This window comes from Octopus sinensis, linkage group LG4, assembly GCF_006345805.1.
Source record: "Octopus sinensis linkage group LG4, ASM634580v1, whole genome shotgun sequence".
Taxonomy (NCBI): Eukaryota; Metazoa; Mollusca; class Cephalopoda; order Octopoda; family Octopodidae; genus Octopus; species Octopus sinensis.
The window spans coordinates 131,985,110-132,010,360 of NC_043000.1; the positions used below are offsets into that span (position 1 = coordinate 131,985,110).

Here is a 25,251-nt window from a genome sequence, read left to right on the forward strand (position 1 = left end):
TCGCTGAAGAAGACACGAAATGGTGGATAAAAAGATATGCGATCGTGACAAGGCAGCGCTATGCAACGTTATACATAATTTCAGGTCTTTGTACTATGTGGTGACGGGTTTCTAATAGAAAGCAATTCTTGTCGGTGTCTTTTGATAATCAATGGAATTACTCGAAAGAAGATGCAGAAGGTAGCTGAGTTTGTGAGTTTGCAACACTGAAAACTCCTTAGACTGATCAAAATATGCGCTAAACGAGATTATAGTATTTTATCATGAACCTGACTGTAGAAGGTTGGTTTTAGATTTCACCTGCTCATTACTGATCATTCACATTTCAAAATGACCTGTGTGTAGGATTTCTTCTCCTAACATAGTTCTCTGTATAAATGGTACGAGAAGTGTTATGTATGCGAGGCTACGAAAAGGATAAAAAGGAAAAACATATTTTCTAGATCCATATGATGATTTGGCTCCTGCACTAAAATCAAATGAAATATATAATATATATATATATATATATATATATATATATATATATATATATATATATATATATATATATATATATATATATATACAGAGAGAGAGAGTTTATGAGAGGTAATGGTGTCACTGAGAGCCAAAGGTGTCAGGTAATGCTGAATAAGAGCTATAGGTAGACCATAGTTAAATTCCAGGTTCGGTGATTATGCGAATAATCGTAGAGAATCGTGATTACAGGTAAACCTCTTCAATGTACAAAATTCATATTGGAACAAAAATAATGAGATAAAAAAAACCAAGGCTGTGTAGATTTTAGAACATTTATAGATAGAAGGTCTTACAGCTGTTTCCAGGATATTTATTACGTCCTTTCGTCGGAGACGGTGTGAGAGGAGGGCTAACCATCCTCTCACACCGTCTCCGATGAAGGGATATAATAAATATCCTTGAAACAGTTGTAAGACCTATCTATAAATGTTCTAAAATCTACACAGCCTTTTGTTTTTATCTCATTACAAAAAAAAAATTATTTATATATTGGCTGTGTGGTAAGTAGCTTGCTAACTAACGACATCGTTCCGGGTTCAGTCCCACTGCGTGGCATCTTGGGCAAGTGTCTTCTGCTATAGCCCCGGGCCGACCAATGCTTTGTGAGTGGATTTGGTAGACGGAAACTGAAAGAAGCCTGTCGTATATATGTATATATATGTATATATATATGTATATGTGTGTGTGTTTGTGTGTCTGTGTTTGTCCCCCTAGCATTGCTTGACAACCGATGCTGGTGTGTTTACGTCCCCGTCACTTAGCTGTTCGGCAAAAGAGACCGATAGAATAAGTACTGGGCTTACAAAGAATAAGTCCTGGGGTCGATTTGCTCGACTAAAGGCGGTGCTCCAGCATGGCCGCAGTCAAATGACTGAAACAAGTAAAAGAGTATATATATATATAAAGTGAGAGAGGGGGGGGAGAAAGTGTCCTTCATGTACAGAATCGGAAAATCAGAGACGAAAAGTATAGCGACACCTTAATGGCATAGCTGACAAATTACCCGCTAGTTAGTTGTGGTGTATTCTGGAAAATACGTTCAGTGTAAAAGGAAAATATCTCTCGCAAGATACGCTCAACACGAACCATTTATAGACAGAATACTAGTGTAGACCACAGATAATAATCGGTTTAGTAGCTGACAATTCCGAGTTAAAAATTTATCATGGTTGACTTATTTTGAATATCTATTCTGAAGCAACCCTCATGTAGTTAGGTGATTTTTTTGTTCAATTCATTCTCCATACGTCATCAGTATATTTGAATGATCAGAGAGCAATACATCTGAGCCAGGTACTGGCTATATAAAGCGGAACTTAAACGTTCTCTTCCTCTCTTTCTCTGGAATCAAAAACGGACTGAGCAAGCTGTTTTCCTTTCAATCAGAAGTCAACCAGAGCATAAACAGTCTTTTTTACTTTCGTGCAACTTTTCTCTCTTAATTACAAAACGTGATTTTTCTGTTTCTCTATTCCGCCAGATCACGTAAGTTGATTTCACTTACTTTTTAACTGGGAAATAATTTCTTTTCACACCCTTCATGTAACACACACACACACACATACACACGCACACTCACACACACACACACTCATTCTCTTTATCTCCCTCTCTCTCTCTCTCTCTCTCTCTATCTCTCTCTCTCTGTCACACACACACAAACTTTGATTCAGGAATACATATATAACACAATCTCTACAACACATTTAACTGGAATTATGCATTTTATTAATGTTCTATTGGAAATAGATACCGAGGAGACGAAATCACGCCGAAACATTGTGTATGGTAATCTGGTGACGTCACTTGGCCTTTGGTGTACATTTATACACAAAATCTATCTTGAGAAATTTATTTCCCGTGGCAAAACCCGTGGTGAATGTCATTCATACTTTAGTTTGCAGGAACCTGCGCTTGATTGACCATTCAGGAACAAAAGCACATGCTTAGGGCATCAAGGAAAGGCGGGGTGCCACAGAAATGGTAAATGGTTTGTGGCACAAAAGGAATCACTTTAAACTTGCTAAAATAATATTCGAAGTGGTTTATAAAATTCGAATATAATTTCGAAGTGTTGATGGCATTATAGTGAGGGATCTGATCAAAGACTCTGCAATAAAAAATTAGAAAACATTTCAAATATAAATAGTTGAAAATATGCAAAAATAAACATTATTTTGCATTTTATTGTTTTGCTTTATTTTGAAAAGTAAAATATTTATTTTGTGATTTATTATTTTCTATATTTTGAATTACATATATACGAGGGCAAGAAAACCTTATAAATGCCTTGGGCACTTCTGGGTCTTAATCCGACCGTGGCAGGAACGTTATATATATTTGTGTGTGTGTGTGTGTGTGTGTGTATATATATATATATGTGTGTGTGTGTGTGTGTGTGTGTGTGTGTGTATGTGTTATATATAATATTATAACGATCATGCATACGAACCAGGTTTCATAACTCAAAGTTCCGTGCAGGCCTGATATTCATGCAGTGATCCTTATCTGGATCTCCAGTTGTATCTGTTTGGATTTTTGGAGATCTGAATAGGCACGTCTGGCTCCTGCGAAACTGTGAGTTATGCAACCTATTTTGATTGTATGATCGTTATAAAACTCTACTTCCTCTATATTTCATATAGTTGAGCGCACTTTTCTTTTGCTATGAACCACACCCGACCACTGTGTGTGTGTATGTGTGTGCGTGCGTGCATATGTAAGTATTGTTATGTGTATTTACATGCAATTTGTACACTAAGACATCTCAACATTGCGTATAAGATGTTAAAAAGAAAAGATTTTGCTAAATAACTGTATCGTCAAACTATCTGATAAAGCCGATAATCGGCGAAACTTCGGAGTTACTGTCAGCTTTTTCTGTGGGCATGTATATGAACATATTATAGACTGACAGACAAGCAAATAGATAGATAGATAGATAGATAGATAGATAGATAGATAGATAGATAGATAGATAGATAGATAGATAGATAGATAGATAGATAGATAGATAGATAGATAGATAGATAGACAGACAGACAGATTATTGTCAATTGATTTTGTGAAATCAATGTTATCGTTCGATGTTAACGAATGCAGGTACTGTGCCCGGATAGATTACTATCTATAGGGGTAAGACTTATCTACACCCTTAGATGGTCATGTAACCAGTCTGTCAACAGCTGCAAAGTTTTCCCACTCCTCAGTTGTCAAAACAATGCGCCTGCGAGAGCCTTGAAACGAAGGTAAGCGCCCTACAAGCTATGTCAGCAATTCGTTTATTTAATCGGTTGAAACTAACCCATTACAATGAATTATGTTGCCAATATCATTTAAAAAGGTATATACTTTGCACAAATTTAATCTTCCTCCATAGGAACTAATGAAATTAATATTATTTAAAGAAGTTGTCCATATCCTTTATTTTCATATTGTTTTATCTATCTTTAAATGTTATATTTTTTATCTATATATAGTGTGCAAAAACTTATAAAATACCGTAATTTTTCAATTAATATAACATATCTCAAAATTATTTGGTGATCTTTGAAGAATAAGTTAGTGACAGTTCAGCTTCGAGTTACATTGTCTCTTTGTTTCATATATTACCGCCAATTTCCTCAGCATACATACAATGAATTGCCAGTTTATTGTGCTTAATTTCCACTAAATGGATTGGGTTTTCAAAAGAATGACTTTTTCTTCTTTTGTGCTTGTAGAGGAAAATAAATATCATATTCCTAATTTCTGCTCCCTGGTAGCTGTAAAGTTTCAGTTTCAGTTTAAGAATTTCTATTTATATACAGTGAAGCAATTTCTGCAGGGGTATGAGACTGATAATTTTTCTTTACACTTAAATTGTAATATTCTATTATGTAATTCCATTTACATCTAAGATACATTACAGGAAGATAAATAGACCGAGTATTTAATGGTTCTTTATTTTATCGATCAGGAAAGTTGGCTGATTCTTTAATACAGTTAGTGGTCCATGTTCCCTTTGTCAAACTGCCGTTGGTATCATTTAATTTGGCGGCCGGCGACCTGTGGCTAAACAACACGGTCAATAATTTAAATGGTGGTAGCTTTCTAAGGGACCAGGCCAACCTTTCTAAAATGGAGTTAGTCTCATATGTATGTATGTATGTATGTATGTATGTATGTATGTATGTATGTATGTATGTATGTATGTATGTATGTATGTATGTATGTATGTATGTATGTATGTGTGTATGTATGTGTGTGTGTATGTATGTATGTATGTATGTATGTATGTATGATGTATGTATGTATGTGTGTGTATGTATGTGTGTATGTGTATGTATGTATGTATGTATGTATGTATGATGTATGTATGTATGTGTGTGTATGTATGTATGTGTGTGTGTTTATGTATGATGTATGTATGTATGTGTGTGTATGTATGTGTATGTATGTATGTATGTATGTATATATGTATGTATGTATATGTATGATGTATGTATGTATGTTTATGTGCAGATTTGTATGTATGTATGTATGTATGTGTGTATGTATGTATGTGTATGTATGTGTGTATGTATGTATGTATGTATGTATGTATGTATGTATGTATGATGTATGTATGCATGTATGTATGATGTATGTATGTATGTATGTACGTATGTATGTGTATGTGTATGCGCGTGCGTGTGTGTGTATACACACACACACACACAAACTTGGTGACGCAAACAGGAACATAGATATCAAAACATTACTATATATACGTTGTTGTTGGATCTTTTTTTATTAATAATTGGCAGAAGTTAGAGGGATACACGGGCCGAGAGTTTCGTCTTTTATATGTGTGTGTATATGACAGTGCGGGTAGTTATTTTTTTTTTTTTTGTAATTCAAAGAGATAAAAGTAAAATTTACAAACAAAAAAAACATACAAAAATGGACAACATAAAGAAATATATCCTTATTGTAGAATTTCTTTTTTTTTTTTTATTAATGTATATTAATTCGTTTTACTGTTTATTTTGCATAGATTTTTGCATTTGTTTCTCTTTGAATTAGTTGAGAGGTAAGTATTAACTGCTGTGCATGTAATTCCAGGTTACTGACCGTCAAAGCTGCAGCGTGGCAAAGTGAAAGTAGGAAAAAAAACTATATTTAATATATACACATGTGCGTACGCTGGTACATCCATACAAACACACTGTGTCTGTTTGATTATATATATATATATTTAAACTTAAGCATTTGGTCGCAGCTCCAGTTTTACGCTCTGTGATCTGTGTGTATGTGTGTAAACTTCACAATTTATGTCAGATGTTATTGTTTCTGAATACGTCTGTCATGTTCGCCGAATCTTACTACACAATCTTAAGACCACACACACACACATACACACACACGCACACACACACACACACACATACACACACGCGTATTTAATAAACAATGTTCGTTTTTGTCGTAACAGTGTCGCTTGCGAACTCAACACAAACAGCTGTTCAACGTAAATTTATTGCCATACGTATAAATTGTCAGAGAAGTGGGAGAAAAATAACATAGTGTTCAAATGTGTATTTTTGATGCGGTTATAACTAAAATTTATTTAGAAATGTATATTATCAATAACTTTCACAAATATGAATTAAAATTAATTAATCAGCCTTAACTGTGCCGCTTATATCCACCAGCAATGTAAGGCTCGATACGAAATAGAAAGTTTCGACTGTGAACACTATGTCTTTGTTTTCCCATTCAACAAAGAAGGAATCGCCTTATTTTATTCCGAAAGTACGGTATCGTTTCTTTCTTCTGTCCCTTTTATTTTATATATTTCGAAAGGTATTCTCCTACGTCTAACGATATCAAATATTGTTGTTTGGCAAAACTATCGCATAGTCCTTCATTTAGTTTTTCTTTCCCGGTCAATAAAATTGTTATTTCATTAAATAAATGGCTATTACTTTATTTTATTTATATATTCTTCGTTTCTTTTTTTTCTTACAGATGACTACTTCAAGCAGATCTTAAAGAATTACTCATACACTAAGCTGACCACAATCCCAAATTTTCTACTGCTAAACTACACAAACCTGATCTCCTCAACAATGTCTAATAATTTACTTATATGGTTGGCTGTCGCCCCAATCGTCGCCTTCATCATCCTTTACATTTTGTTTAATTATATTATTAGCGGACGCAAATGTGTGTGCATCGTTGTCTTGGCTGATATAGGAAGAAGTCCACGAATGCAGTATCATGCGTTGTCTTTTGCAAAGGAAGGTTTTGCTGTTGATCTTATCGGATATGGAGGTTAGTTCTTTCAACATAGGCATTAATGTATGTGTGTGTGTGTGTATATATGTATATATATATTACATGTCTGTGTATGATGCACGAGTTTTTAATTTGTATTTGTGTGATGTGAGCGTTTGTTGTGTCATTACACTTTTTTCCCCCTATTTTCATGGTAGTAGTGTTTGACCAAAACAGTTTCTCTTGCCCTCAAGTATTTCACAGACTCGTCATGTGGTCAAGTCTGAGATATTTCCCCTTTAACATGGAATATTGTTTTTAAAAAATGCCAATCAGTTAATTTCAAACGGTTAAGACTCTAAATTTGAAAAATTCAATGAACAGTATTTTAAAATATTATTTTATCCAAACAATTTATTCAGAAAATAAGATTGGACTGTGTATCATATAAAAGGTAAATTATGTTTCAGGGGGAATTTTTTTTTTTTTTTTTTTTGAAGAAATAAGTGTATTTGAAAGATGAGGAAGTGTCTTCCAACACATTTTTCATCTCTTTAAAGAAGGAACCTGACCGAAACCTGAGATTCCCCTCTGCTCCATGCAATGAAACTTATACTGTTTTACAAATTTTATCAACTTTAATCCTAACGTTTCTATGACTTTATTTATTTATTTTATCCTTATTCAAATTGATATTGCATACCCATCAAATTATGCCTATATCTTAATACAGTCTTTGTAATGCTTCGATCTTTCATAGTCTATGTCATTATGCAGAACTAGTATTTTTGTATCAACGTCTGTGTTTTTACGTGGTCGCTTGAGCTGCGAGAAATGTCAGCCAAATCCCCATCATGCCAATGATTAAACAAAATGGAGCACACATTGGATAGTTTAGCTCTTGCATTTACTGATGAGGTAGGCACAGGTGGAACGCCTTTGACTTAATGACAACTGAGTATCGTATGAGTTACTCTCTTTCTTTAGTTACTTTTATTTTGTTCTTACTTCCTTTAAATATAAAATCGTATGCAATCACTGTGAAGGCGCATGGCTCGGTGGTTATAGCTTACGATCGTGCGGTTGTGAGTTCGATTCCCGGACCGGGCTGTGTTGTCTTGAGTAAGACACTTTATTTCATGTTGCTCCTGTTAACTCAGCTGTAGAAATGAGTTGCGACATCATTGGTGCCATCAGTGGTGTGGAGAGGGGAAGCTGGTATGCTTGGGCGACTGCTATCCTTCCACAAACAATCTTGCCCTGACTTGTACCTCGGAGGGTAACTTCCTAGGTGCAATCCCATGGTCATTCATGGTCTAAGGGGGTCTCCTCCTCATACAATCACTATTCTGAAAAAAAAGAATATATCTGCAATCTTCAGATTTGGATTTATTTTCTCTTTTATGTTACTTGAGAGAAATAGTAATAGTGCATAATTTTCTAGCTCCAACATAGACATTGAAAGCCATCATGGTAATTCTAATGAGAAGAAAGATATGAAAGCCAACATACTTACTGACTGCTAAAAACTTATGCTCTGTACAAATGCTAGGTCTGACAATTTCTGATACTTTTCAAGGCATTCTCTCTTCACATTATCAAATCTATGTTCAATGTTAAAGAAATAATTAAAAAGATAAGTCAAATATTAGGAATGATGACACATTCCTTTACCTTCTTAAATGCAAAAAAAAAAAAAAAAAATCGAAGATTCAATATAAAAGATTATGTGTGACCCCACTTAGAGTATGCAGCTATAGAAGGATAATATAAGCTATTGATAAAGTTCAGAGATGAGCATGAAAAAGATGAATGAATATTTGATGGTAAGTGATGGTAAAAAAAGCACTAAATGGTGGATAGGGAATCTCAAAACTGGATTCAACAGGTGTGTCACAAAGAGAATGTTTCCTCTTCAGAACCAGAAAATGTCACCATTAAATATGTAGTTGATTGAAATGAGTAAAAGACAGAAGAGAAAAAACCACTGAGCACAATTAGCCTCTGTTTGATTAAATTTATCTTGCCCACTTTTTTTTTCATTTTCTCAAAACACGAGGAAGGAGCATTTGTAAAACCATTCAATGAAAGGGTCACTGAGCTATGAAAGATTGATAACTATTGTTTTAAATTATATGTTTTCTACATTATATCCAAAGAAAACTTGTCCGTCTACAGGCTAGCCTTCATTTAACAATGCTCCATCACTGTCAACATAAGTTAGCAACAAATATGCTCGTCTTCTCTTTCAGGTTCATCACCCCTGCAAGATTTAACCAAAAATGAACAAGTTAACATATACTTTCTGCCCGAAGTTCCATCAATAACTACCTGTGAGTAAACAAGTTTCTTATCATGACTGCTCTTGAAATTATTTGTGTACGTGTTTTACTTTCCAGCAGCTTAAAACAGTATTTCATGTACATATGTATCATTGCATTTGTTTTTTCTTATGTATCTATATATGTTTGTGTGTGTATACTTGATTCTGTATGTGTGTGTGTATGTATGTCTGTATGAGATAGAATTTATATACATGTATGTATATGCAAGAGACAGTTTTTGTATTTTTACATGTATGTACTCTGTTCATAAAAATAAACATTGTTAGGAAATATTTAAGCTCAGCCTAAATATATCAGCTGTTTGATATTGACAACTAGATAGACAGTTCTGTAAATTCAGTTTGTGTGGCTTTTTATCAAAAGTCACTTATGAAATATAAACCTAAATCAAAATATTGGCTTCAAATTTTGACACAAGGCCAGCAATTTCGAGGTAGGTACTAAATTGATTACATCAACCCCAGTGCCCAACTGGTTCTTAATTTATCAACCACAAAAGGATTAAGGCAAAATCAAACTCTGTTGAATTTAAACCAAGAACATAAGGACAGACAAAATGCTGCTAAGCATTTCACCCAGTGTACTAACCATTCTGCTAGCTTACCACTTTAACCTAAATCAAAACATTGAAATAAATATATTAATTTACTGGTGGGGGTAATCTATTTTCTTTGATTTGTTTTGTTTACTTCTTTAATAGCAACAATGAACTGATGATATATCTTGTATGAAGTAGTTCTGTCCACATTGGTGATCTCACAGACATCATTCCTTAACCCACTTGATACCAATCTGCCTGAAACCACCCTTGATTCTATGTTACAAACTTTGTTTTAACCCTTTAGCATTCAGATTACTCAGTCTTATTTGATAAGATTGTTTTGAATTAATCATTTATTATCTCATAGCTTTGAGATTTGATAATATGGTAGTTTAATTTTAGGATGACATTGTAAGGTTGATATGAATGGCTTAATCAGGCCAGTTTAACCCTTTCGTTACCAAACCGGCTCTGACTCTGAGTACAAATGTCTTGTTTTCAAAAGTTCCAAATTGAAATCTTCCACCAAACCTTAGTCACAATTTATGTTCCTAACACAAGCTTAATGATAACTTAGTTATTTTTCTAAATTCTTTGTTATATTTAAAAGTAATTGAAAGAAACACAAAGCATCTCAAAATAAATACAGTAACGAAAGGGTTAAACAATAAAACAGGTTGATTGTTTTGGCTGGATTTGGCCAGTTTAAATGCTAAAGGGTTAGTGATCTAAATACAAACTTTGCATCAAAATTTCATGTTAACCCTTTAGCATTTAAACTGTCCATATCTGGCCCAAATATTCTATTTGTTTTATGTCTGAACAAGTCAGTTCTGTCCTCTCACACCTACCCTACAATGTCATTCTAAAAGTATACAATCACATCATTGAAACTTTGTGGATGTAAGATGATACAGGATTAATTAAAAACAATGTGAATGAATAAGTATTACATTTCACAGAATAATCTGAATACTAAAGGGTTAATTTATGTTCCAAACAACAGCTTAATTATGACAAAGTTATTTTCTAAAAATTCTCCAGAATTTATTGAAATAAAGCATTGTATTTCAGCAGAAATATGGTAACATTATCACCAACTATGACTTACGACTTCAGCTCTATGTCAAATGATGCAACATGAGTTGATAAGGAAGTCTGTATGGTTAGCCATCCTATTAAAAATAGCAACCAAATTTCCTCAGGTTATACTCAACCATCTTAGAAAAGATAATGTGATCTGGGTTCTCAGGATGTGGGAAAAAAATGTGATGGTCATAGCTAGAATGCCTTTTATCATGGTTCTTCTCAATTATAGCTGATCTGTTGCTAAACAACAGCAAAAAACTAATGATGGATTCTTTATATGTTCACTTGACCTGCTATACATAACAGCCAACTCTTGCTCACATGACACTTGTACCATCTTAAAATAGGATGCATATCTAAGACAGTGTGTAATTTTGCTCTACCAAAAGATAGACTGGTCACAGTTGAAAGCTTTTAGTTACATTTCTGCCTGATTAAAGCTGTTTAGCATGAGATCAACCTTGATCAAAAGCATTCTAGCTATGACTAATACCTTTTCTCTTAGCTCAGGACACCCCAGACCAATTTTGTGCAATGTACTAGTCTTTCCTGGGGCAGTGTGGTTTGATTTGAATGAGATTTGGCTGCTATTTCCAGCAGATCAAATGGTCACGTCAAGGCACTCTCACTGGCTTCTTTGATGTTTGCATTAGTGGTGAAATGCAAAGCATATAATTAGCAGATTGAAATGCTGGAACATCATGAAGAACAACAGTAATAAAATATAATCACACTTTACTTAAAATAGCTTCACCAATTTATATTCTACACACCTTGTTTAATGTTTATCTAATTTAATTTTTTTTCAAGTGTTACCACGGCTGTTGTGTTATGCTACCAAGGTGATTTGGCAGACTACATCATTGTGTGTCACACTGCTTCTCACACCAAAATCATCTCATATCTTATTACAGGTAAATTAAAGTCTTCTTTTCTTACAGTTCAATTAATTTTAGGATTTTTTTTTTTTGTATTTCTAAATTTGTACCTGTTTAAAGAAATGGGATTAATTTTGTTAACAATTAATTTTTTATTGAATCAGTAGGTCATCATCATTAATAATTGACCCAGTGTTTTGGGAAACATGTTAATTAATGTCTTTATCTTTGTTATTGCTGTTGTTGTCATCTTTGTCACTATTATCATTTCTTTCCAAAAGGGTTCAAAGCGTCAACTACTTGGTATTTTAAACCAAGGTTAGGTAGAGCTCTCCAACCCTGTAAGGTATTTCTCCTAGGAGAAGGCCACTCCAATGTAAAACTTTCAGCTTGCTTGTCATTGTAGCTGTCTTAGCCCTCTGAGCCATTGTGGTCAGACCTTCAAGCCCAAAGAATGGGATTGGGTTGCATGGACTGACTCTCCCTTTAAAACTACTAAATGTAGGCAAAAAGAAGAGCCCTGCAGCATCAATAATTGGTTTACCTTGGCCCTTCTGGGCATGCCATTCTCCCACATGATCTTTGGACAAAAAGAAACTGCTGCCAACATCATTTCAAACAAGTGTTTCATAGCAATACATAAGAATTTGTACAGATAGTTTACAAAGTGGATTAAGTTAACGTGTTGTGAAGAAAAGTAAAGAGCAATCTGATATTTTGGACATGGCCAGTCCTTACCAAAGCATTAGATACCTCCTCTTCTTCATGATAATGTATTCTCACTTTGTAATCTACTTTTATATACTATGTGCTGATGCAAACCGTCACTAGCTGCCTATTATTCTTCTGTTGCACATTGTAGTCAGTCATTTATTTAGTCTGCTTTTCTACATCTCTCCCATTATGACTGATAATATTGATATTAATTTTGTTTTGTTAGAATCCTCCATCAATTCCAACACTTGCTGTTGTTTGGGTAGTTGCTGCTATTCGCCGGTCAAAAGTCATCATAGATTGGCATAACTATGGCTACAGCATTTTGGGTCTTACTCTTGGACATCAACACCCACTTGTCAAGTTTTCCAAATGGTAAGCAATGTTTATATATATATAATTCCGTCATGGTTCTAATTGCATTGATTTTCATCAGCATTCAGTTCCTGACTGCAATTTCTATTAGAATCAACCAGTTTATTTCTGCATTCAATTATTCATACATGTAGTTGTTGAATGGTGGGGGAGCCGGTTTGACAACTTGCAATTATGTTATAAGTTGCATACTATGTATAATAAATGAACCATATTTCAGGTCTATATATAATATCACAGTTTCTACTTTTTTTTTTATTGTTTAACAAATTTTAATCTAAATTGCATTTGTAAAGTTTTTCCATTATTTAGATCTTTTCGGTTTGAATGGCAGTTTTTAACATAATTTCTAGGTAACTAAAAAATTTTAAACTTCGTATACTGATAGAATGTATTTATAAAACATCTTTTTCTCTTGGCTTTATTGAGAAAATTCTATAGTTTGTAAGGTATTTGTTGTTTTATTTCTGCAATTTCAACCAATCAATGACGTCCATTGAGGTAAAAAAAACATTCTGTGCCGTATGAATATGTCCCTCGTTTAAGAAACAGATTGGGTTTATTTACATTTGTGAAGAAAAAAAGATACCCTTCCCCCCACCCCTAACCCTAAAACAGATTGAAATGCAATAGATCGATACTAGGGTCATAATTATGGGTGACAATTTCATATGACACCGCTAGAAAAAACTGCCGTTCAAACCGAAAAGATCCCATTATTTTATTCTTGCTGTCCCCCTTTGTTTCTCCATTAGTGATCTTTGTTATCTGTATTCTAATTCTGTTTGCTATCACAGGAGCAGCATAGCCATTATTTTAGTTTCTTTGTGCTCTAAGCTTAAGCATGGTTTACATTGGCTTTGCCTTTCATTACTTTCATGTCAATAAACTCCAATAATATATATAAGCAGGGTGATTCAAAAAAATGTTCTTAATCCCTTCAAGATTGTGAAATATTGTCAATGCTAATTTTCTTTAATTTCCTACAAGTATGAATCTTTATTTCAGAGCAAAATTTGGTGATTTCAAGGAGGAAATTGTTTTTAGATTGAAAAATTCATCATTATTATTCATATGGCGGTGCGCCAGCATGGCCACAGCTCATAAGCTGAAACTGGAAAAATCAAAATCAAAATCAAATATGATTTTTACTAAATTTAATTTTATTAATGTTGATTTTATGGAAGCTAATATTAAGTTAGAATAAAATGGTTAGTGTTTTTCAATAAATTGTGTTGTATACAAGACTGCTTTTTGTATAAAGTGGGGAGAGGGAGTCAGGATGGTAAGAAAATAAAGAAAAAGAAGTTTTAGGAATACTGGTATTACATCATTTGCATTGACTACATTAACTGCCTTGGGAAAACTTACAAAAGCTATTGGTCCTGTTCCTGCTGATGATCCTTTGACTAAATAAGGAATACAAGAAACTATTATTAGTAGCAGTGCACTCTCAGCAGAAAACTAATTAACATTTCTGTAATTAAACAGGTGAAATTGTTGTAATATTTTATTGAAATGGAATAAAGCCATAGAATAATAACTGTATTGCACTTTTGTAGGTTTGAAAAGACATTTGGCCGATTTGCAAATGGAAATTTGTGTGTTACAGATGCCATGAAGAAAGATCTGCATGAAAACTGGAAGATTAAGTGAGTTTACTCTTTGAGCATTTGTTGGCCCTCTTGAAAGCATTAATATAATCCTTATTAGAATATTGCAACCATCTAAATACTCATCAAACCTTCATTTGACCAGTAATCCAATGATATGCTGTATCTTCCCTTTTATTCATCTACACCAAGTACAATAGCCTCTGCTTCTCTCAACTAGTAAACTGTAGTGTAACTGACCAAACCTACTTGAAATCTGAAACTGTCTTCTGCAAAAATTGAAATTATACATCAACAGCTGTGAGAACTGTTTGATTTCTTCAAACTTTTAGTAAAAGCGACAACTATTTTGGCCTTTAGAATGTCGACAATATATGGTCCACCTCCAGCAAATCACTGTATTTCTAGCAGACACTTTCCATAGCCTTTCATTTGTAAATAAGCACCAGGAGAAAGTTCAGTTGATTGCTGTAGTTAGTCATGTTATGTTGTAGTTGCTGAACATGTTAATAATATGCAGTACTGGATTCAAATACTTCCAAAGAAAGTCCTATCCAACCCTAGCTTGTGGGGAAAAGAGGATGTCATAATGTTATTGATGGTGGTTCATATTTACTATATTAGCCATAACTTTTTTAAAATAGAATAGTTATGGCATTGGCTAGTTTGTGGTTTTGTAAGTTTAACCTTGTACTTTTGAGTCATGTTTCTATTGAAGAATAACTATATTATTGTGGGAAGAATATAAATATATATATATATATATATATAAAATTTCTTCTTTCATTTATTTTTTTAGGGCACACACTGTTTATGATAGAGCTCCTGACAACTTTAAGGAGACTGATTTGCAGAATAAGCATCAGCTTTACTTAGAATTGAGTAAATTCTACCAAGTCTTTGCTACAAGGTAAATTGTATACTATGACATAAAAAAAATATTTTTGATAACTCATTTAGCTTAATTTGTAATATGTATGTTATTATTTTTTCTTTTATACACACGCACACACACAAACACACACACATTTAGTTATACTGAGTAGTGTATTTTTCAGCCCCAGATTGACCCTGATTGAGCACTCCAGCCTTGACCATCTCATCTTTTTAGTTGTATGGAGGAATATATTATGTAATGTCTCCATCCTTGTTTGATACTATAGTATGATTTGAAAGAAATTTGGCTGTTATTTCTAGCGGATCAGTTGACTGTGTAGAGTGTCCTTTGGTGCCTCGAGTCTTACTGAATAATGTTTTGGTGGAAATTTATTGACTGAAAATTTGATATATATGGTTGAATCAGTATGTTATTTATTTGTGAATTAAAAGCAAAAATTTACTGAATCATTTCTTAAATTTTTGGAACACCAACCATATACTTCTCTCTCCCTGCCCCCTAAATATATATGTACACACACACACATATTTATATAATCATCTCCTGTGTTTTTAACAGTAAATTTCCTGAAAATCCTGCAATAGAGAAGACAAGATTTACCATAAAAGATGAAGATGGAAAACTCAGCTTACTTGAAGATCGTCCAGCTCTTCTGGTCAGCAGTACAAGTTGGACAAGTAAGAAATTTTTAATATTTTGTTGTTTGTATTTAATTAACCATTTTACAGTAATCTTTCAAGAATTGGGTACAAAAATAATATATGATCTTTTGACTGGAAATCAAAGAGCTCAAATTCTCCAGCCAGTATAAGCCAAACTGCAGTCAACTGGTATCTTATTCTTTGAAGGCCACAAAACTAAAACAATTTTCAGTCCACCATATCTTTTAACATGGACAATGGATAAATAGTCAAATTACCAAATCAATTATTTACAGTGGACTATGAATGTGCAGTATGTTATTAGATCATCAATTGGAAAACCAGTTTGCAAAAAAACAAAACGTATTTTTAAAATAGTGTTATGAAAATTATTTGACTTAATGTTGTGGAAGATTATTAAGAATAACAGTTTATTTAATAATTGATGGGGGTTTTTTGCTGCTGTTATTTTTTAAACTAGAGTAATTGACAGTCTTTTTTTTGCCTCACCCTAACACCAAATGACTTTATGTACAGACTTTCTGGTTCAGAATTTAATCAAGGTCTTCTTGGTGATTCTCACAGCTAAACTTGATCTAATTGTTTGACTGATTGCTATTGAAGATATTTGTCCCATTCTGTCATTGTGGATGGAACTAAGAGCAGTATGTCAATGAAATAATCTATTTCATTCTTTCTGGTCATAAACAATAAAATTAAAACATTGAGAGTCATTACAAATGCTAAGTCTCATAATCTGTGATGGCAAGTTCACTAAGTCTGCATTGCAGGCCTCTTTTTCAAAGGCAGAAAATACTTAGTTTTGATCTGTTACAGAACCTCTACAAAACTCAAATGCAATTCACATTGAAATTTTGCTTTAACCCTTTTGTTACTGTATTTATTTTGAGATGCTGTGTTTCTTTTAATTACTTTAAATATAACAAAGAATTTAGTTAAATAACTTAGTTATTTTACACACAGGAGTGGCTGTGTGGTAAGTAGCTTGCTAACCAACCACATGGTTCCGGGTTCAGTCCCACTGCGTGGCATCTTAGGCAAGTGTCTTCTGCTATAGCCCCGAGCCGACCAATGCCTTGTGAGTGGATTTGGTAGACGGAAACTGAAAGAAGCCTGTCGTATATATATATATATATGTATGTGTGTCTGTGTTTGTTCCCCTAGCATTGCTTGACAACCGATGCTGGTGTGTTTACATCCCTGTCACTTAGCGGTTCGGCAAAAAGAGACCGATAGAATAAGTACTGGGCTTACAAAAAGAATAAGTCCTGGGGTCGAGTTGCTCGACTAAAGGCGGTGCTCCAGCATGGCCGCAGTCAAATGACTGAAACAAGTAAAAGAGTATCATTCAACTAATTTTAGGAACATAAATTGTGACTAAGGTTTGGTGGAAGATTTTAATTCAAAACTTATGAAAACAAGACATTTGTACTCAGAGCCAGAGCCGGTTTCGGCCAGGCTGGTAACAAAAGGGTTAAATGCATGGGATGTTGCTGCTGTTAGACAAACATCCAAAGAAAGCTGTTCAACTCATTAGATCCTATTGCCATACTTCAACTACTAACTTGTATTCCATGTATTTGTCTGTTCTCCAGCTGTTGCAACAGCATCTGCCTCATTGGACTGGCTGGCTGCATACCCCTTCCACTCAACACACACACAATCCCCACCTCTTGTCACTCATGCTTTACTTTATTTCCCAGGTCCTACAATAAACACTTTGGCTTCAAGTTTCCTATTACAACACATTCCTCTCCTTTCTCCTCTGTTCACATCTTTCTCTTTTTGTCGATATTGGCTTCCTCAAAAGGTCATGGTTGTTGCTCTTCCTCTTCTGACTAAACCTTGAAAAAACACAAGTCCTGCTGACATCTGCTTTCAAATATTTGTGCATATATCTAATTTACAAACCCAATCAATAGTATAACATAAAATAACAGATGTGGATTGTACTTTTATGAGAGAGAGAGAGAGAGAGAGGCTTGCTTTGTCTTAATTCAGCTTTGTTTCTTTTCTAGTTGATGAAGATTTCAGTGTTCTGGTTGATGCTCTTGACAGTAAGTAAATCTTGTATATTTTATTTAGTGCAGTTAGTAACACACCTGTCATTTATACTTTTCTGCACTCAATTCACTTCTTACCAAAATATGTCACTCACCTGCCATGAAACTAATATAATTTAATTTAATTGACTACTTAATTGACTTAATTCAGAATGAGTTGTCCTACTGGAGACCTAGCATGAATGCTTACAATAAAGTGAACTCTGCCATACCTCCAGACCCAGTGATGATGTTAAACTGGTTGATTAAGTCTGCCACCCAAGAACAGGAGCAGTTTCTTTAATAAGCTTCAACAAACTTTCCAACTTTCAGATTTCACTCAGGAGATATCTTGTCTTGCCTCTAAAGAACATTCTTTTTTTTTAAAAAAACCATTATTATTTGGATTGGCAGAATTGTTAAAGCATCAGACAAAATTTGCCTTGCAGTATTTACTTTGGCTCTTTATGCTACGATTTCAAAATACCACCAAGGTTGACTTTGCTTTCCATCTTCCTGGTGATAAATAAATTAAAGCATCAGTAAAGAATTGAGGTTGATTTAGACTCAGCGACTAAAATTTAACAAGTAGGCTAATATAACATAATAAGTCAACTCACCTGAATATACCTTAATCAATTGAAGTAATTATTGTATCCATTGCAATGTTTATATATTTTCTAACCGGGATTGTTAATCATTTCTTTTTCTTACACAATGAAATAAATTTTGTCTTTATCTATAGGTTATGAAGGTTTTTGTGAGGAAGGAAATGAGTTACCTAAATTAGTCTGTGTTATAACAGGTAAGAAAACGTTTTCTTTTGACTATTTTTATAAATTTACGATCTACAATTGTTTTTAAAATTCGTTGTGCAAGCCAATGGCGATATTAGACATACTAGAAATAACAGCAAAGTTTCCTTTAAATTGCTTCCCTGTATCTTAAAAAGGGAGGAGCACATTAGATAATGTAGGCCTAAAAGTTGGAAGCTAAATAGGAAATGGCAGCCTTGAGGTACACATCAGTTTCTCTGAACTAACAAGGGAATTTCTACGTTGTTCTTTAACCTGCTAAAAATAGATAAATTGCTTTCAAATGACCATCTTTAAAAAATGGATGTCTTAAAGATGGGATGGTTACTGTGGAAGCATCTCTGATGATCTGAGGCTGAACTTTAGTATCAACAAAACCATCTCCCCTTATATATTCATATGTGAATCTTAGCTTTTTCTTCCCTGATTAATCACACTTCATGATTACAGTCATAAATACACAGGATATTTCGATGGCATGATATACTTTCATATTGGTGTTTCAGTGTGTCTAAGCAGGGGACATAATTCTGCTTGGCTGTTAAGAATAGGTAATAGGTCTTAAGAGGTATGGCTGATGAGATAACATATTGGATTGCTTATTCATAGCTTTGGAGTTCAAATCCACTGTAAACATGTTATGTTTTTGATCAGATCACTTTATTCTACATCACCACAGTTCATTTATCAGGAGCAGGTACCAGAGTATCTGAGAATGTTACCTGCAGTAGACCAGGCTCCTATCCTTGGAGAAATATATCTTTTATTTTCTGTTTCCCATTTAGCATTACTGAATCTAGAGCTAAGCATGGAATTTATGAACCACTGATTTGTAGAAACCATTGTTCAATATCAGGAAAATACATTTTTATTATATTTTTTTTTCAAAATTTTATTTTCAAAGAGCCTGTATGAAAATGTATGTTAATAAAATGTGAACAATTAGTGTTTTCTATTTTTTCTGTATTTTTTCCTCATTTACTTTCTGCCTTAAATTATATTCTACTGTCCTTACAAAGGAAAGATACATTGGATAATGTAGTCCTAGATATACTCATAAGAAATTAAAATACACAGGATTGTCACAGCTGAACTTCTTTGATCATAAGTCAGCTATATCTAGGGTAAGCTGGTGTTAAGCAGCAGCAACAACATATAGAAATATATATGTGTGTGTATGTGTACATGTTTAAGTTACAAGTGAGAGAAAGTACTCAATGTATGTTGTAGAGTTTGTTTGGAAGCAGTTGTTGTTTTATACTGTTGCTAATTAGTTTCTCATCAGGTACTATCATTCAATATATGTATATATATATTACTCTTTCTCTTTTACTTGTTTCAGTCATTTGGCTGTGGCCATGCTGGAGCACCGCCTTTAGTCGAGCGAAATTCGTAAACACACCAGCATATATATATATAATAATAATTATATATATAATATATAATAATAATAATTATTGTATACAGTGCTCAGGTGCACCACAGCTTGTCAAAAATGCATATAAAGCATATGCAGTAATGTACAAATGCCTGGAAAGTGAACAGTGTATGAGTCAGATACATGCTTGTGTGTGTATGGAGGGGAGAAAATCAGGTGTAGTGTTGGCGAATCTCAGGAAGGATGGAAGTTTTGAAGGATGCAGTGCTCCGACAACTAACAACTAATGCCAGCAGTTTGTTCCATACTTCAGCAACTTTTAGCGTGAAAAAATGTTTCCAAAAGTCATGGGAGCTGTGCTGGTTTCTAACTATATATATATATATTTCTAACTATATATATATATAGTGAAGGTGTATGACTCAGTGGCTAGTGTGTCGGGCTCACAATCATGAGGCAGTGAGTTCAATTCTTGGACCGGGCTGTGTATTATGTTCTTGAGCAAGACACTTTATTTCACATTGCTCCAGTTCACTCAGCTGTAGAAATGAGTTGCAACATCACTGGTGCCAAGTTATATCGACCTTTCTCTTGGATAACATCAATGATGTGGAGAGGGAAGGCTGGTATGCATGGGTGACTGCTGGTCTTCCGTAAACGACCTTGCCTGGACTTGGGCCTCGGTGGGGAACTTTTTAGGTGCAATCCCATTGTCATTCATGACTGAAGGAGGTCTTTACCTCTCTCTCTATATATATATTATATATATCAGTTAATGAATGACACAAGAAAAATCAGCTTTAAGCTAATGGAATTAATCGTATAAGTCTTGTTCTTTTGTTACTTATTAATTGTACTTTAATCTAAAGCATAAGTATTATTGAGTCTAACAACTAGTTATTAGTATTGTTATACCTAAGCAAAATCTCTCTCTCTCTCTCTCTCTATATATATATATATATATATATATATATTATATAGATAGATAGATAGATATAGATATATATATATATATATATATATATATATATATATATATATATAATGCATTTGTTTATTTCAGGTAAAGGTCAATTGAAAGACTACTATAGTAAACAGCTGGACCAGAAACCATGGAAACATATCAGTGTTTGTCTACCTTGGCTAGAAGCTGAAGATTACCCTACACTACTTGGTAAGAACTAATAATTCTGTAATAATCACTTCTAAATTGCTTCTAGGAGGTAAATTAGAAATTGAAACTAAATTAGATGCAGCATGCTACACTTACATTTTCTTTGGTCAACTGAGTTATTTGGAATGCTGGCCGTCTTAGCAGAACATTTGCATATATTTACTACATTATGTGAAAAATGAAAAATACTTATTTAGGTTTAATTGTTCTTTCTGGTACGTTATCACTTGGTAAGAATAATATTCAGACTGGATTGCTTAACTACAGAACAATGCCAATAATGCAGAATTGTTGGAACACTAAATCTAAGGATCAGATTTAGTTGTTCAATCAACTACATCAGGTGCCACAAAGCTGCGCTGACTGGGGCTACACAATAACAACCTTATCTACAGACTTCATGCTATCATGTTGGTAAATTAGATACCAATTCTCCCTTATAAGAAATCTCTACTCTTATCTGATTGAACTTGCCTGGACCTGCCTGAGTCAGTCAAGCCACCTATAATCCTTTTTATAATCCTATATCTGTACAGAGCTGGTTGATGAAGACATTCCTGGATGGCTGACCCATATCTATACATGTCTATAGGAGTGTATCACTAATGACCTCCTGGTTAGTTGAGTTTGTTTTTAACAAACAACCTCATGTTGTATTATCATTCCTTCTCTTTCAAAAATACCAATTTGTACCAGATGTATTTAGGGGTTTCTGTTTTTGATTTGAGACCAAAAACTTTAGTATGATTTAATTACTCATTTCATATTTTCTTGCAGTTTTTGAGAGCTTTGATAAAGATTTTAATTTAAATAAATTCTTTGTTTTATTTCAGGTTGTGCTGATGTAGGAGTGTGTCTGCATAAGTCTTCTAGTGGCCTTGATCTCCCTATGAAAGTAGTTGATATGTTTGGCTGCTGTCTACCTGTGTGTGCTATTAATTTTAACTGGTAAGTTGGATCTGATGTGGTACATACATGTACAAATGTATGATTTTTGGTCATGTGTGTACATGTTTAGTTGTACAAACGAAAGGGAAAAGGTATTCAACATGTGTAGTGGAGTTATTCATTGAAAACAAATAATTTCGTTGCTAATTTGAGTTTTCCATTTCTTATTAAAATCTGTTACGTTACTTATTGTCCAATGTATGTTATAAAAACAGGTAACCTCTTAGTGATGGAGTGAAACGTCGGGTTTCAGTGAAATAATGTTTGTGTATGTATCAGTCATCATTTTATCGGGGTTTTTTTTTCCATGTTTGCATAGGTTGTGCAGGTTTTCTTCAGTATCCAACCACATATTGCATTTCTTTAATATTTCCTGTATGAGATCAATCTTTACTACATCATCCAATGTCTTCCTTGGTCTCTCTCTCTTTCTATCTCTTCCACAGGGTCCTTCTTGGAGCACTTGGTACTTCTTTATACCTATTTAGCTGGGGGTTTTTTTTATCCAATAATATCTCATTTTTTCTGTTCTACATATTTCTTCATCATCACGAGTATATAAACAATTTTTTTCATATATTCTCACTTGTAAATGGCTATACATCATCATCATTTAACGTCTGCTTTCCATGATGACATAGATTGGACGGTTTGACTGAAGACTGGTGAGCCAGAAGGCTGCACCAGGCTCAATCTGATCTGACAAAGTTTCTACAGCTGGATGTCCTTCCTAACGCTAACCGCTCCAATAGTGTAGCAGGTGCTTTTATGTGCCACTAGCACGAGGGCCAGTTAGGTGGTTCTGCCAACAACCATGCTCAAAAGGTGTTTTTTTTTACATGCTATCTGCACGGGAGCCAGTCCGGTGGCATTGGCAACAACCATGCTTGAATGTTGTTTTTCACATGCCACCAGTACATGTGCCAGTAAGGCGATGCTGGCAACAATCATGCTTGAATGGTGCTTTTTATGTGCCACCGGCACGGAAGCCAATCCGTGGCCCTGGCAACGATCACACTCAGATGTGCTTGTGTCTTGCCATTTTGAAGAAATTTTTTAAAACTCTGATTTTGACCATATTTGTATTTAGTTAAATCAAATTTCTTTTCTTTTTTTCTTTTAGTTTGTCAGAATTAGTAAAACATAGTGAAAATGGCCTGATCTTTAAAGACAGTAACGAATTAGCTGAAAATTTAAAGGTAACTATTATTTACTGTACAGTATTGTATTTTACAAAATATATATTTACTGTATGATATTGTATTATATATATATATATATATATATATATATGTAGGTAGGTAGATAGATAATTTATACCTAAGAATATATTGGCTAAATTACATTTTTTAAATGTTAGGATTTGATTTGAAGGTGAATTGTCTGCTGTTTTTAGCAGGGTGGAGGTAATTCAAAGAAATGAACTAATAAGGTGCAGGTGTGGCTGTGTAGTAAGAAGATTTCTTTCTTACGACATGATTCCAGGTTCAGTCCCACTGCATGGCACCTTGACAAGTGTCTTCTACTATAGCCTCTAGCTGACCAAAGCTTTGTGAGTGGATTTGGTGGACGGAAACTGGAAGAAGCCTGCATATATGTGTGTGTGTGTGTCTATATGTTTGCTCCCCACCACTGCTTGATAACCAATGATGGTGTGATTATGGCACCATAACTTAGCAATTCAGTTAAAGAGACCAATAGAATAAGTACTGGTGTTGATTCATTTGACTAAAAATTCTTCAAGGCGGTGCCCCAGCATGGCCACAGTCTAATGATGAAACAAGACATAAGAGCATTGGGGGTCAATGTAATTGATGTACCTGCTTGCCCCAAAACTGCTGGCTTTGTGCCAAAATTTGAAATCATTATTACCATAATGGTAGTGAGCTGGCAGAATCATTACTTTGCATGGCAAAATGCTTTTTCCTGTTCTTCATTCTGATTTCAAATGCCACCAAGGCCAATTTTGTCTTTCATCCTTTAGGAGTCAATAAAATAAGGATCAGTCAAGTACTGGGGTTGATGTTATTGACTTCATCTTCCCGTCAAGATTGCTGACCTTGTGCCAAAATTAGAAAGAATTATTGTCATCAACATTTCAATTTGAATTTTTATTTTTTTCGCTGGTTTTTTTTTTTCCAGGAACTTCTTACGGATTACCAAAACAACACTTTGCTAAAGAAATTACGTTGCAACTTAAAAGAATTCCAGAAGGTACGATGGCACCATAATTGGAAGACAAATGTCGAACCACTTTTTATTGAGACTGATCAAAGCAATAAAAAACAGGACTGAAATCATTTGTCTTTGTTGAAAATTTTTATTTCAAAACGTGAAATTTAAAAGGAATTAAACCAAAAAAATATAACCACTGCAATTGAATTACTGAGAAACCTCTTGGCAGACATACTAACGGTGCTCCCCTATCATATCAGATTTAAAAAAAAAAATTAAACTGTAATTAATAAAAAGTCAAAGCAGTCAATAAGCTGTGATCTTTAATAGTGAATCTTCTTATTTTAATTTGCCTTTCCAGTGTTTGCTATTAGTGTTTCAGGCTCTAGGGTTGTATAGCCTGCTTTGTGAGTCCTTCTTGCAGAATATTGGCCATCTAGAGAGAAGTATTTGTTTTGTTTTTTTTCCTTCGTAATCTTAAGATGAGATTATATCAGCTGAATAAATTGATGTACATTTATTATCTGTGTATGTGTATGTGTGAGTGTGAGAGCATAATGATCCAGTAGATTATCAACAGCATGGTCAATGAGTTCAGATGTTGCTATTTCCTTTGTATTGTGCCTTAGAAACAAGGCAGATTTTTCTATTTAACTCTACTCTCTCTGTCTGTGACTGTATAATAGGATCCAGTTTTTCTTTATGATCGAACACTAAGCAAAGGAGACATCCAGCTATAAAAACACTTTCCTTAATAATATCAATGTCCAAATTTACAAACGCCATGTCTAATACTCTAGAAAATGGATGTAAAATTGTAAATAAAAGCAAATAAAACATCA

At 34.0% G+C, this 25,251-nt stretch overlaps 1 protein-coding gene across 4 annotated transcripts; it reads left to right on the top strand.

The window, feature by feature from the left end:
* The first annotated feature begins 1,661 nt into the window (after positions 1 to 1,661).
* On the top strand, positions 1,662 to 25,251 carry LOC115211047 (chitobiosyldiphosphodolichol beta-mannosyltransferase). Of its 4 annotated transcripts, none has more exons than XM_036502499.1 (14): positions 1,662 to 2,007; positions 6,514 to 6,819; positions 9,015 to 9,095; positions 11,548 to 11,651; positions 12,556 to 12,704; positions 14,267 to 14,356; positions 15,117 to 15,227; positions 15,774 to 15,892; positions 17,896 to 17,934; positions 18,665 to 18,724; positions 21,176 to 21,286; positions 22,120 to 22,234; positions 23,358 to 23,433; positions 24,377 to 25,251. In XM_036502499.1, exons 2-14 carry the CDS (start codon positions 6,615 to 6,617, stop codon positions 24,527 to 24,529), a joined length of 1,413 nt encoding a protein of 470 aa, XP_036358392.1. In that variant the 5' UTR covers positions 1,662 to 2,007; positions 6,514 to 6,614; the 3' UTR covers positions 24,530 to 25,251. The 4 variants fall into 4 exon arrangements, with proteins under 4 accessions (XP_036358392.1, XP_036358391.1, XP_036358390.1 ...); XM_036502498.1 differs by lacking the exon at positions 1,662 to 2,007 and adding an exon at positions 3,534 to 3,865; XM_036502497.1 differs by lacking the exon at positions 1,662 to 2,007 and adding an exon at positions 3,534 to 3,770.

Excerpts from the sequence above, each read along its gene's own strand:
- LOC115211047 (XM_036502499.1), top strand. The coding sequence starts at position 6,615 with ATGTCTAATAATTTACTTATATGGTTGGCTGTCGCCCCAATCGTCGCC. Across the intron at positions 6,820-9,014 it reads TGATCTTATCGGATATGGAG|GTTCATCACCCCTGCAAGAT; the intron begins GTTAGTTCTTTC and ends CTTCTCTTTCAG. Across the intron at positions 22,235-23,357 it reads TGTGCTATTAATTTTAACTG|TTTGTCAGAATTAGTAAAAC; the intron begins GTAAGTTGGATC and ends TTTTTCTTTTAG.